This window comes from Condylostylus longicornis, unplaced genomic scaffold (genome assembly GCF_029603195.1).
Source record: "Condylostylus longicornis isolate FDR11 unplaced genomic scaffold, ASM2960319v2 ptg000084l, whole genome shotgun sequence".
Classification (NCBI taxonomy): Eukaryota; Metazoa; Arthropoda; class Insecta; order Diptera; family Dolichopodidae; genus Condylostylus; species Condylostylus longicornis.
The window spans coordinates 1,477,101-1,490,291 of record NW_026578052.1 but is presented as its reverse complement, the minus strand read 5'-3'; the positions used below and the strand labels follow the sequence as shown (position 1 = coordinate 1,490,291).

Here is a 13,191-nt window from a genome sequence, read left to right as displayed (position 1 = left end):
AAAAATACGAATTAAAGTGATATATATATCAACTTAATGAGATTTTGTTTTATTTATTTTTGTTACAAAATTGATTTTTTTCGGTTTTGTTATTATATTTTGTGTTTTTTTTTTGCAAAACTGGAATTATAATATAAAATAGTTCGTCTAATTCTAATTTGTTTCTATACCTTTTTTCCTTCTCAAACGACAATGCGAGTTGCGACATAATTTTCTGGAACCAAAATTGTCGTATTTTGAGGACTTAATGTATGACACATTCCGAATTAAGGCTTATTATCGATCTGTTTGTTTTGGTTGCGAAGCTTTTTTGCTGTTCAAATATTTTGAATAAATAATACCTTTTTAAAAATAATCAGTTTTTCATTTGTCAAAAAAACTTTATTTACTTTATTTGATGTTGAACAAAACTTTAGAATTATTTGTGAGCGCCATCTCATATTTTGGAATCATTTTGACAGCCGTTTTTTAGCGTTACCGTGAATTATAGCTAAAAATCCATTCATAATTACAATATGCAATATTAAAGTGGGGAATTTTTGTTTTTCTTGGAATTCGTATTAAGAACTTCCTAAATGAAAATTAAAAAATAAGTTTCGCTTTAAAAACTATCAACAAAAGAAAAAAATAAGTGACATTACCAAAAACTTTTATTTTCTGAGTCTTAGTCCTTGCAAAATGGAAATTGAGGAATCAAATGCTAGAGGTGAAAAAATTCGCAAAGGATTTCAAATGTAAAATGAATAACTTTTAAAAGCAAATTTTTAGTTGAATTTTTAATTCTTTAATCATTTCAGAAATTGGATGATATTGAGGGACGTAGATACTGGTGCTATCATATGGCAAGAAAATAAAGATTTTTCTTCATCAGATGAGGAACATGAAGCTAGAGTAACATTAAAAATTTTGGATTTGAGAGCGGTTTCTAGAGAAATCAATTTTAGCACAGTAGAAATGATGGAAAATTTTAGATTAGATCAGAAAGTTCTTTTCAAGGGTCGTATAATGGAGGAATGGTTTTTTGAAATGGGTTTTGTAGGACCAAATACTACCAATACGTGGCAATCTACAATAGAAGCAGCTCCAGAATCTCAAATGATGCCAGCAAAAGTATTAAAGTATGTTAACAGGTTTAAAATGTTACATCATTTTAATTTTTATTTTTTATTTAAACGCGTAGGTGTTTTTGTTTTAGTAATGTTATTTTAGTTCTTCCTATACATTGTTATTTTATTTTTTAGTGGGAACGTTACTATTGAGACAAGTTTTTTCGATGGAGATACTTTTATTACGAAGTCGGTTGTGAGGTTATATTATGTGTAGAGTATCATTTAATGAACAATTTTATTATTTATTTTAAGAAAGCAATTCGAAACATTTTTACAAAAGAATTTAATGAAAGTTCAATTTTTAGAGCAATTGACCAGTAGATAAAGAAGTTAAAATTGAGTGTCATATGGTCATTAGTTTTTTATTAATTATTTTCACTTAATTTTTTATATTAAACTAAAAAAATTCTTTCAATACTTAAAGCTTGTCATGCAGCATTTATTTTCTAATATTTATTAAGTTTTAATTGAAAAATCAGTACGTTATAAACTATAAAAACATGATATACATGTATATCTATCAAAATTTTTGAGTACATATGAAATCATTTTAACAATTTTTTGTATTTTGTCACATACATACATACATAATAATATAAATTAATGAAATTTAATATTTAATTTTTTACTCATAATTAAATGATGTTATAACAGTCTTAAATTCTTTTTGGTTCGCAATATATAATATTATTGTAATATATAGCTTTAAAAAGTTTAATAATATAGTGTTATAAAACGGTTCAAATTCAAACTTGCTGTCTAAAAACTAATGTTTTAAAAATTTTTGAAATATTTAATAAGTTGCTGATTGAAAATACCTAATCAAGTTGGTATTTTTAAGTACCTATATAAATCATTTATTTTAGACTGATATTTTTATCACCAAACAAGATTAAGAAGATTATTATATGTTGCAGAACTTCACTTTTAAACGCATTTGTTTTTTATTATTTATTTTTAAAATATGTACATAAATACTTATCACCAAGTAGATACGTAAATTTTAAAATAACCATATAAATCAATAAATGTGATTTATATTTAAAATTGTTTATAATTTTAATAAAGTAATATCTTAAGCTAAGCAGTCATGTATGGTAGTTATTATGATTTATTCAATGCTTATGTGTAAATATACATTTACATTGTATATGATGTTTGTATATTTGCATTGTCCAAAATTGTAGTTAAATGAAGTAATAATAAAACAAGTAAACATAAAATTATTCAAATAACTCTATCCAAAAACTACATACTAGTACAATAATATATTAATTTTTTTATGTACGACCTATGTAATACGAAAATTGTCCCCAGAATAACTAAATCCTTATATTTGAGTAAATTATTATCTTAAAGTTTATATTTATATGGACGTAATATGAACAATTTGAAAAATGCTTGTTTTTATTTCGCCAAACCACCATTTTATGTACTACCTACCTACGTTGTTTTAAAAAAAACTTCATTTCATGTAGGTATTGTTAATTCCTTTGAATATACATATATGAATTATTTTGCGTAATGCGTTATATATCTATTATCAAATTTATATAAAGTTTAAATAGAAGGGGTTTCGGAAATTCGTGTGAAGGAAATTGATCAATATTCAGCAATATGAAGAATCAGCTGTACTGATTCTACATATTTTTTTAAATTAAAAAATTACGTTTGGTAAATTCTTCTGAAAAATGCATTTAAAAAAAAAATTGCAATTTTTAGCGTAGAAATTCTTGTCTTCCAAATGAAAGGATACTGAATTACAGAGTAAAGTTCTTGAATAAGAAATTAAATTTAAAATGAAATTGAAAAAAAAAACAAAAAAATAATTATAATATTATAGGTGGTTTTTAAAACTGTGCTCAGTCACAAAGAATACTAAAATTTCACAAAAAAAAAAAATAAAAAAATATTTTAATCAGCATACTACGAAAACATAAAAGATTAAAAATTGTTTTTCAAAAATTCGGAAAATAATTTCAGCTTGGTGGCCTTATAGATATATATGGCATTAATTTTGCGTTTTCACTTATTTAATGAAAGAGAAAATTTATGTATGTAACTTGTACTATATATGTATAAAATTATATTTTTTATGCATACACTTTCCTGCCAATACTGTTTAATTTTCTGATAATCTTCTAACATTTAACTGAGATGGTTTATACAATAATACTCATAGTTTTATTTTCAAATATATTTTGCATTATTTTTATTTTAATAAAATGCTTGTATACCTAGTTAAATTTTTAATTTAAATTAAAAGTTCTAATAATTGAAAATATTGCATTGTTACATCAGATATTTGCATTGTTTACAAATGGGCTCATCAAATGTTCCACATTCACTAAAATAAAAAATGTATATTACAAGATTATACTAAAACAAAAATATTTGAACTTGCAATAATGTAATGCAAGTAGTACATAACACGGCCCCGCAGAGGTTTACACACGAAAATCCACAATGTTCGCATAGGCACAAATTACCTAGAAAAAACGATTATACATACATATACACATACGAGAAAAACATGTTATAATTGAACTTACAATTTGAACAATCTGACGCTATATAAGATATTTTATTACAACAATTTGAGTTTTTTAATATTTTTAAAGTTTTTATACCATTTTCATATTTGATGTTTCCTGTTCCATTTAAAAAAATATTCATAAAGTCGTAGCTTTTTTCCAAGTTAGCATTCATATCTTTCGCTCCCCTAAAAAGCAGTTCCCTAGTTTTATCTGAAAAAGTGGAAGAGTAAAGACCGCACATTTTACTTTCTAATTATAAATTTATACTGTAATCTCTTCAAACTGTAAATCTGTTTTGTAAATTAATTTAAGTCTTTCTTTGAAACTTACTGTAAATTTCTTTCATTCTCTTAGGATCGCTCAAATCTAAAATTTTCTGATTTACATGTACCTTAGACTGCAAAATGTAATAACTTTCGTCTGAATTTAAACGTTTTCTTGGGCAAATACCCAATTCCATGATTTCGGTCATCAAAAGACTACCTACCTAAAATACCACTTTTCACATTCATTTAAAGCGTATTATTTAAATTGAACTACCTTGAATTGAATTTAAAATATTATTTTAATCTTTAAAAAAATTTCACATAAAACTTCTTCAAATTTTAAACGAATACTTTTTGCAAATATGTAAATAATGAAGAAATTGTCATTAGATACAATATCTAAATATGAAAATTTCTAAGATGATTATCACGAAATTAACATATTATTCTTATCTTTCTCTCTACTTGTAGTTTATTATAAAAAAATGTTAAAAGTTAAGACCTCGACTAATCGACAACTAAATAAACTAAAAAATGTTTCGAATTAGGGATGTATCCAGCGTCAATTACGAACGACTCGTGTGTATTAAACGCGCTAACTGAAGTTTACTCATTAGTCGTTACAGGTTAAAATCAGGCCCACATACTCAGGTTAATTGCTTATATGTGTCAACTCAAGCTAAATGACAAAAGAATAAGGTGTCAAAACTTCACCCATTAAAATTCATTCCCTCCTCACATTTTCGTTTCTTATTCGAAATAGTTAAAAAATAATTCATTTGAAAAAAAACGATGAATTTTTCAACAAACAGTTTTCTTTTCATGGACTTTGAATAACTAATTGTCAGAAATTAAAATTTAACTGTTTGACTCATGACCTATTACTGTCGCAGTTAATTTTATGTCAATTCTTGAATTGATATTTTTGTTAAAGTGTCAACATATAAACATATGCGATATGTCCTTGGTATATCAAAAACTGCTGTCAGCCGTGGATATATTATATATATTTACTATATATAGTTGTATGTGTAATTATTCTTTGGTAAAACATTAAAATGGACATATAAGAAATAGAAAAGTGGTTTCATTAAATTTATTTAAAAAATTTATTTTGTATTAAGAATAAATTTTTACCATTTCGAGATATTAAAACCACTTGCACATAATATTCTAAATAAAGTGCAACAGTATGAGCTCTAAAGATAAAGACAATGCTTTGAACAAGCTTCGTCATTTCTTCAAAGCTTCTAAGACTGGAGGTAAGTTAAAACTTTGGAGTATGTACCTATTTAAACAATACAGAAGAATAAATAAAATTCAAACAGTTGGTGTTAAAGAAAGAGAACTTGGTCCAGAACTTGAACGTGAACTACGACCCGAAAATCCGGTTGCGCAAAGATGTAAAACTTTAAAAGACTTAGGTGAAATGGTTTTAACCACGAAATTAGAAGATGTAAAAAATTAATTTATAATTAAAATTGAAAATAATTTGGTCATTTTCCAGGCTGCTATATGTAAACTTTGGGAATTGACAAAAGATCTGATTGTGGATAATAAATCGACAGAGCATCGACAAATAACGTTAACTTTTTACAAAAAATTGATACAAGGGCAATATGCGAACTTGTCCTTAATGAGGGAACACTTTTTCTTAGTGATACAAGTGCAATAACTATATAATTATACACGATATCTTACTATTTTATTGAAATCACTATATTTTTAGAAGCATGAAGTGATGGAGGATTTACGACATCGTCTGGATTTATTAATTGCTCTTACAGAAAATGGCAAAGACATAACAAATTTTGAAGAAAAAGTACTTAGAATATATAAATAAAAGCCACCTTGAAATTGTACAGTAAATGCCTTTCAGATTGGAAAACTAATGCTTCAGTGGGCCCCTTTAATGATTGGAGAATTGATGGAACCCTACTTAGAAGTACTTGAGAATATTGTAAAATTTAACGCAGCTCATTTGGATAATGAAATAATAGTAGGAATCGTTAAGTAATGTAAATTTTATTCGAATAAAATTTTAATATTAATTTAGACACATTTAGTCATGTATGTAATCTTAGCTGCAATACCGAAGTTGATGAAATAGGATTACAATGTTTAAAAGTACTAGATGCAGTAATATGTTATACAATTTTCCCCAATGAAACATTAGCATTATGTGTAGTTACTTTATGTAGAACTATCAATGTGCATAACTATTGTCAAACATCATGGAAGGTGCTTAAATTTTTTTTAATGAAACAAATCGTCTTTTATAAGATATGGTTTACAGAACATGAAAAAACTACTGGGGACGAACTTAGGTTATGCTTCCTTATTGATAATGTGCAGCATATTAAAAGACAAAAATTTTTATGGTGATGAGTTTTTGCTCCGTGGTGCAGTTTTCCATATTACGATGGGAGTGTTTGTATATCCAGCTGTTACAATGACATCAATGTCACCGGTTTTAACAAGCTTTTATCATGTAATTATACTGCTAAAATCATATATGTAGCTATGTTGGTTAAATTTATTTAATTTCAGGCTTTAAATAGTCAAAAAGTCCATGTAACTTATGAAGTAATCTTAAGTATATCCCTCTTCGTCGACAAATTCGGCAAAGATTTATCTGAGCATGTTTGGGATGTCGTATGCGATATTTTATTATCAATTGCTGACAACATATATTTTTATGGTATATATTTTGTTATTTTTTGGCATTGCAAATTCTTGTATTATTTATTTTTTTATTTGTTTATTTATTCATTCTGGATTATTCTCGAATTGTAGAGTGCAACGGGATGTCCAAGGAAAACGCATTGAAAACCAAATATCACGAAGCAATTGATAAAATTGAAGATATGCTACACAGTAATGAAATTTGTATCAATACAGAAGTAATTTATGACCTAATTGAAAAAATAGCAGAAAGTAGGCCGATCCAATCGGTCCTTAATCTAATAGAATATCGCTCTTTAAAAATATCAGCTACGCGACCAGAATGGTTACAAATCTTGCGCGAATTCATTCAAAGATTTTATCATATACCGAATACAGAAATTCGAGTGGAAACTGTTTATGCATTGATTAAGATAATGGACACAAATCGTGCTGGGTATGAGGAGGAAATACTTGAAAGAGTTGTAATACCAGAATTTCATAATATATCTTCGGAAGAAGACTTAAAAGTACGTAATGCCGTGGCCAAAGCTTTAACTGATTTTTCATTGCATTGCGAAACAAAAAGATGTGGAGAACTGCTTGACATTCTAGAAAAAATTTTAAATAGGCCTTTTGAAGTTTTTGGAGAAGATGGTACAGTTTTACAATCCGAAACAGAACTAGATGTTCTCACGGTAGTTGAAGGTCTTATTGAAGTTTTCATGGTGAAATTATATAAGTTACCCTCTTGTCATGCTATTCGAATTTTTAAAATGCTCATAGAACATTTAGAAAAACATTATAAGATGCCAAAAGTGTTTGAGCAATCAAATGCTATCAGAGAAAAGGTAAAATATCATATTTTATTAAGGTTTTTCTTAACAACATATTGTGTTTAAGATATTTTCTTGGATGCTTAAAGCGCGTGCAAGTCATACTTATCATATAGGATTTCCTGATCCTTCCAACAATGGGACCATACGATATAGTCATTATCTAGGCATAGATTCAAAATTGTCACTATCTGATGTTACTTATCAACACCAAATATCAACACAAAGTAATCTCGACACAATACCGCCTATCAACTTTACGGCCATATCAATACGTCCTGCTTGTAAATTAATAGTGATTTGCCTGGAAAAAGAAAAAGGTATAAAGGAGATTGATTAATTTTAAAATAAAAAAATAATAATATCTGTTTTAGATTATCAAGTTTTCCAAATGGTTCTTAAAGAGCTACCTAATATTTTGCAAAACAAAGCTATTATTCAAGGCAATGACATTGAATCATTAGCAAATGCTCTTTGGTTACTATTTTGTTCAAAGAAAGATAGAAAGTTTTTGAAAGCAGTTAAACCTTCCTCAGACGATTTGAGTTATTTAATTCTTCCCGCCATGGCTTCTTTAGTTATATATCATCAGTTCTTAAGATCCAAATGGCAAAACTATATTATTGAAACCTTGAAGATTGGAGTTTTCCAAAGAGTCGCCAATATCTGCATTAATACATTGACCATAATGATATTAGAAATGCCGGAGGTCCTTATGCGAAAATTACCAGATGTGTTGTTAGAAATGAGTAAAATGTCCGATAACGTTCAAGTGGCTATACCTGTGTTAGAATTTCTTTCAAGTTAGTTCATTTAGACTTGACATTACGATAATGTTTTATAAAATACTCTTTTTTAGTATTAAGTCGATTACCAAATAACTTGTTTACAAATTTTGTACCCCTTCAGTATATGTATGTTTTTGCAATTACTTTACCTTACACAAAACCCCAAAAATACGATCATTATGTCGTCTCATTGGCATATCATGTAATAGCTGGATGGTTTTTAAAATGTAAACTTACGTTCAGGAAAAATTTTGTTAACTATATTATATCGGTATGTACATTAATTATATTGATTTAATTTATCTAAAGAAATAAATTTTTTTCATATACAGTCTATACAGTCAAATCTTCAGCTTTTTGAAGAAAATAAAATAACATCGCGTTCAGATTTCCAAGTCTTAAATGAGGATTCCTCTAGTCGAAAACGTAGTACAAGCCTAACGGAACGCAGTAGCCATGGTCGTAATATCAAAGCTGGCGAAAGCTCTTCAAGTAACTTACGCCCTTTAATGAATGAAGGTCTTAAACATTTTCATACTGAATTAGCGGAAACATGCATAGATTTTTTAGCAAGACACACATTTTCTCCATGCTCAGCTTTGCCAAAACGATTACCTGCAGTTCAGATGCTGCTTAAAGATGGAATATCGCAGCATTGGATTGTAGGGCAAAACATAGTTACAATTACAACTAGTGGTTGCGGATCTGCTCCTACTCGAAATGGGCTCTGCGAAAGATGTCAAATAGATAAAAACGCATCAGTTCATTCCGTTAATAAATTAGATTCAAATAGTATTAATTCATTTGGTGTCGCACCAAGTTCTCCAGAAGTTTTGATTGCGCAAACAAAGGATACTTCGGAATTTCAAAACAAAAGGTACACCAAGGCAAGTCTGCAATACAGTAGTGGTACAGATTCTGGTGGAAGTATTGATTTAACTTCGTCAACTTCCTCTTCATCACAACACCCAACATCTTTAGATGGTGGCATTAATAAGTTACGTCAAACTTCTAACAGTTCTTCTGGATCTTTGGAAACTTTACCAAGACGAGGCAGCAATCCTGATTCAATTGAAAACAGAGTGGAAAATAATAGAGATGGTATAGTAAGTCAACATCCCTTTCAGCAACATGTTAGCACAGCAACGACAATTCAACAGCCAGTTTGTGCTAGAAGTTGTACCGGTTGGGCTGAAATACTTATAAGACGTGCAACAGGGAATATCTCCTGGATAATGAGAATTCAAAATCCTATTGCAAATGATTGTTTGGGAAATGATATACCCTTTAATGACTTAATAGGTCTTTTCATGCCTAGTCACTACGGCGGGGTTTTTGGACCTAAATTTTTAAATGAAAATAAATCATTTACATCGATTGCAAATGCTGACATAATTGATAAAGCTGTAGAAACTAGTTTAAGTAAGGAAACAGGTGAAACTTTTAGCAAAGAAAAAAAAATGGAACAAAATGAGCACTCTACTGCGAAAGCTGTAGCTAAATTAAAACTTAAAAGGCAAGAAGAAATAACGTCTTCTTTAACTGGAACATCGGGTCCCATTGATATTCCAAAAAAGATAATTTCGAATAAAGAATCAGCGGGAAGCTTTAGTGATGTTGAGCCTGATGAAGACGAAAATAACGATGATTTGCCTTTTGATGATTGTGGTAGAAAATATTCAGAGGGATCAAGATCAAGAAACCCAGTGAGACGAGTTAACTCGAGCCCAGAAATGAGTTCAAGCTGGAGAAGCCCGTTCACGCATACAAAAGGTAGTTCCAAATCAGAATCCAGTAAACAATGGACAGACGGCATTGTCGCCACTGTCGTAACAGTTGCTGCCCACCAATCTGAGGCAGACGAAATAAATAGTGAAAATATAATTGCAGAGCAACTGCAAAAGAAAAAAATGAGCAATAGCAGTGGTTTTTCTAAGGACATGAGAGTAAGCTGCGAAGCTATACCTGAAGAAATTCCTGGTTCAACTCCTCCGAGTCACTCTGATTTAATAAAAAGTCATATAGTTAAAAACACTGAAAATAATAAATCACCATTAACTATTACATCCAATTGCGAAAAAAATGATAGAAAAAGTGACTCTTTAAATACCAATGACATACCTGTACTTCCACCAAAACAACATTCAGCTGACGATGTGACGAGTCAACCAGCTACTTACAATGTAACAACTTCGGCATCTACGACCAGTCTTAAAATACCATTAGATATTCAAAAGCTTTCAACTAAACCACCCCAATCGCCAATTCCCCTTTCTCCTCGCCTTTTAGCGAAAAACGCAGCAAATAAAATAGCGTCTTTTGCACCAAATGTTGGAGACTCAAGCGGTGGGGATAACGGAGATATGCCCCGAGTACGTTCAAAAACAATTTCTGTAGTACGGGAAGTGAATCGAAATTCAGTTATACGCAGCACACCCACATTCAGGCAAAGAGGTCCACACACGCCACCATCAAATTTAAGGCTTGGAATTGATCCCAGCTTCATTTTTTTGCAACTTTTTCATACAGGACAATTACAGTGTATTGAAACTCCTATAAAAATAAACCAGGAAAATACAAATGCTGTGAAGTTGCTGGATCTAATTCCACCATTTGAAACTCATAAAATAGGAGTGTTATACGTTGGACCAGGTCAATGCAATAACGAAACAGAAATTTTAAAAAATCGCTATGGAAGTTTACGTTATTTTGAATTTCTAAGAAATATAGGAACTTTAATAAGCTTAAAAGAGGGAAAGGAGCATAATTTTTTTGTGGGCATGGAAGAAAATGGCAAAGATGGTTTATTTACATACGTTTGGAAAGATGATACTGTACATGTCACTTTCCATGTTGCAACTTTGATGCCGAACAAAGAGAACGATCCTAATTGCAATCAGAAAAAATTACATATTGGAAACGACTACGTCAGCATAGTTTATAATGAAAGTGGTGAAGAATATAATTTACAAACAATAAAAGTAAATACATACTTAGTTTAAGCATGATTGATAGACATTAAAAATTCGAACTTTTATAAATTCTAGGGTCAATTTAACTATGCGTGCGTTGTGGTGCAACCACTGGAACTAAACGCTAATAAAGTTTTTGTTAAAGCTCGGAAAGAAATCGCTAATTTCGTTTGTCACCCAGATCCGAAAATTGTTTCAGATCGCAGTGCACCATTGTTGGCACGGCAATTAGCTTTACATGCAAATGTAATATTTACCAATATAAAAATGATTTATAATATATATGTGACATTGTATATTTTAGCTTGCATCTCATGTATATCAAAGTTTGAAGAGCAAAAATCCTTATGCATCGAATTGGCTTGAAAGATTAAGAAAAATAAAAAATATTCGAGCAAAGGTAATGTTTATCAATATTCGTGTAAAAATTCAACATTTGTCAATTTTCTTTCAGTTACTTAGAGAATCGCACACTTCGACAATGGATCAAGATACAGCAACCAGCGCTAGTGGGGGAGTGGGTACATCAGGTTCATCGGGAGATGTTTCAAAAATTCACAGACCAAATATGCACGATTTTACAAAATATACATAATTTGGTTTTCTGTTACAAAAATTTGTTTTACAATTTTCTAAAAATTTCTTTGTAAATGTTTAGATTTAACAAAATATTTTAAAAGTGTTCGTTACATATATACAAAAATATACTTATCCACACAAAAATACAAACCAATATTTTATTTTTTTAAATTACCTAAAAAAGAAAGGTTATATATAAACAAAACTTATTTATACATAAATTTACATACATATATAAACAATTTTAAAGTATAATTTAAAAATCGCAAAACTGTAAATCATTTTGCATTTTATCCCGAATTTTTGGACGTGGGTCTTCTTTTAAATCAGTATTAATAGCTCCTGATTGCCCAAGCATCCATTCTAATTCGTCCTTTGTCAATTTGTCTCCTCTTAATTCTACTGATCCTATATATTGCTTTTTTAAATTGCCTTCATAATATATAAAAATACTTGGACAATTTTTTTCAGGGAAATCTGCAATGCATGTTGTAGCGACCGACTTCAGGAATTTTGTTTGAGGATACTTTTGTGCTAAGGATGCCATATAATGATTTATTATATTACATAAAGGAACCCCATTTGCATATAAATGTAAAACGACCCAAATCCCCTCTCCAGCTTTGTTCACTTCGTCCACATAGTCTTGAGCGCTAATGGAACAAACTACACCAAATTTTGATTTTTCTGCAATAGCTTTCATTTCAGCTATTCTCTTACGTCTATACTCCTCCAAAACATATTCATCTTCAGAATCTTCTAACTCATCTAGCTCATCTAAATTCATTTGATCTAATTCTTTTTTACCATCATTTTGTGTCTTTTGTTTAATAGTTTTTTCTACTATCGAAACAATTTCCTCTTCTGTTATTTCAGTCTCTTTAGGTTTTGGAGGGAGAATACCCTTAGATCGTAAAATATCATTCCATTCTGTATCTTCGTCAGGATTCTAAAATGTTAAAATTCTCATTAAAGTTTTTACCTTATATGGTCATGAACAGCTGATGTAAAATTTAGAACATAATATGGATATAAGCACACGTGCTTAAAAAAAATAACTTACAAGCATTGCGTAGATTCAAATCCTCAAAAAAATAAAATATATAAAATGCTACTTTTAAAAAAAACTTAAAAAGTCTGAAATTAATTTTTGAAGTAATTAATTTCGAATTTCGATATACTTCTCTTTTAATTTATGATAGATGATGTATCAACCGTCCCCTTGCCATTCTTATTTGACTTTTGAGCAAGGCTGTCGTTTTACAATTTTACAGAGTAGCCGATTTTACGAAAAAAATGGAGCTTTCAATTGTGGAACGTCAACACGACTACCCGATGTTGTAATATTATAAAATAATATACAACTTTAATGTTTTAACTATACTTAATTCGTTTAGAAATATTTTTAAATTATTACTAAAGAATATCCAGTCTTACATG

At 29.4% G+C, this 13,191-nt stretch overlaps 4 protein-coding genes across 8 annotated transcripts; 2 read left to right on the top strand and 2 right to left on the bottom strand.

Annotated features, from left to right (window-relative positions):
- The first annotated feature begins 457 nt into the window (after positions 1–457).
- LOC129613549 (probable cGMP 3',5'-cyclic phosphodiesterase subunit delta) lies at positions 458–1,680 on the top strand. Of its 2 annotated transcripts, XM_055527662.1 has the most exons (3): positions 458–734; positions 798–1,118; positions 1,242–1,680. In XM_055527662.1, exons 1-3 carry the CDS (start codon positions 679–681, stop codon positions 1,321–1,323), a joined length of 459 nt encoding a protein of 152 aa, XP_055383637.1. In that variant the 5' UTR covers positions 458–678; the 3' UTR covers positions 1,324–1,680. The 2 variants fall into 2 exon arrangements, with proteins under 2 accessions (XP_055383637.1, XP_055383636.1); XM_055527661.1 differs by lacking the exon at positions 1,242–1,680 and having other exon boundaries at positions 798–1,235.
- A 1,604-nt stretch (positions 1,681–3,284) lies between these two features.
- On the bottom strand, positions 3,285–4,225 carry LOC129613567 (uncharacterized). 2 transcript variants are annotated; one of them, XM_055527689.1, is made up of 6 exons: positions 4,187–4,225; positions 3,977–4,133; positions 3,740–3,856; positions 3,662–3,679; positions 3,514–3,598; positions 3,285–3,456 (listed from the first exon to the last, which is right to left on the bottom strand). In XM_055527689.1, exons 2-6 carry the CDS (start codon positions 4,116–4,118, stop codon positions 3,402–3,404), a joined length of 417 nt encoding a protein of 138 aa, XP_055383664.1. In that variant the 5' UTR covers positions 4,119–4,133; positions 4,187–4,225; the 3' UTR covers positions 3,285–3,401. The 2 variants fall into 2 exon arrangements, with proteins under 2 accessions (XP_055383664.1, XP_055383662.1); XM_055527687.1 differs by having other exon boundaries at positions 3,662–3,856.
- A 148-nt stretch (positions 4,226–4,373) lies between these two features.
- On the top strand, positions 4,374–11,912 carry LOC129613449 (tuberin). Its single transcript, XM_055527522.1, has 16 exons — positions 4,374–5,174; positions 5,241–5,368; positions 5,420–5,578; positions 5,642–5,734; positions 5,792–5,925; positions 5,979–6,153; positions 6,209–6,403; positions 6,463–6,613; positions 6,709–7,427; positions 7,480–7,732; positions 7,787–8,215; positions 8,272–8,471; positions 8,533–11,181; positions 11,248–11,418; positions 11,477–11,572; positions 11,627–11,912. The coding sequence occupies exons 1-16, from the start codon at positions 5,105–5,107 to the stop codon at positions 11,765–11,767; spliced, it is 5,763 nt and encodes a 1,920-aa protein (XP_055383497.1). The 5' UTR covers positions 4,374–5,104; the 3' UTR covers positions 11,768–11,912.
- Positions 11,878–13,009, bottom strand: LOC129613450 (viral IAP-associated factor homolog). Of its 3 annotated transcripts, none has more exons than XM_055527524.1 (3): positions 12,815–13,009; positions 11,978–12,700; positions 11,878–11,926 (listed from the first exon to the last, which is right to left on the bottom strand). In XM_055527524.1, exons 1-2 carry the CDS (start codon positions 12,818–12,820, stop codon positions 12,008–12,010), a joined length of 699 nt encoding a protein of 232 aa, XP_055383499.1. In that variant the 5' UTR covers positions 12,821–13,009; the 3' UTR covers positions 11,878–11,926; positions 11,978–12,007. The 3 variants fall into 3 exon arrangements, with proteins under 3 accessions (XP_055383499.1, XP_055383498.1, XP_055383500.1); XM_055527523.1 differs by having other exon boundaries at positions 11,982–12,700; XM_055527525.1 differs by having other exon boundaries at positions 11,878–12,700; positions 12,815–12,878; positions 12,933–12,986.
- Positions 13,010–13,191: the final 182 nt, after the last annotated feature.

Excerpts from the sequence above, each read along its gene's own strand:
- LOC129613549 (XM_055527661.1), top strand. The coding sequence starts at position 679 with ATGGAAATTGAGGAATCAAATGCTAGAGGTGAAAAAATTCGCAAAGGA. Across the intron at positions 735-797 it reads ATTCGCAAAGGATTTCAAAT|AAATTGGATGATATTGAGGG; the intron begins GTAAAATGAATA and ends TAATCATTTCAG.
- LOC129613567 (XM_055527687.1), bottom strand. The coding sequence starts at position 4,118 with ATGACCGAAATCATGGAATTGGGTATTTGCCCAAGAAAACGTTTAAAT. Across the intron at positions 3,599-3,661 it reads AGCGTCAGATTGTTCAAATT|GTAATTTGTGCCTATGCGAA; the intron begins GTAAGTTCAATT and ends CGTTTTTTCTAG. Across the intron at positions 3,457-3,513 it reads ACTACTTGCATTACATTATT|TGAATGTGGAACATTTGATG; the intron begins GCAAGTTCAAAT and ends TTTTTATTTTAG.
- LOC129613449 (XM_055527522.1), top strand. The coding sequence starts at position 5,105 with ATGAGCTCTAAAGATAAAGACAATGCTTTGAACAAGCTTCGTCATTTC. Across the intron at positions 5,369-5,419 it reads TAACCACGAAATTAGAAGAT|GCTGCTATATGTAAACTTTG; the intron begins GTAAAAAATTAA and ends GTCATTTTCCAG. Across the intron at positions 5,735-5,791 it reads TAACAAATTTTGAAGAAAAA|ATTGGAAAACTAATGCTTCA; the intron begins GTACTTAGAATA and ends AATGCCTTTCAG.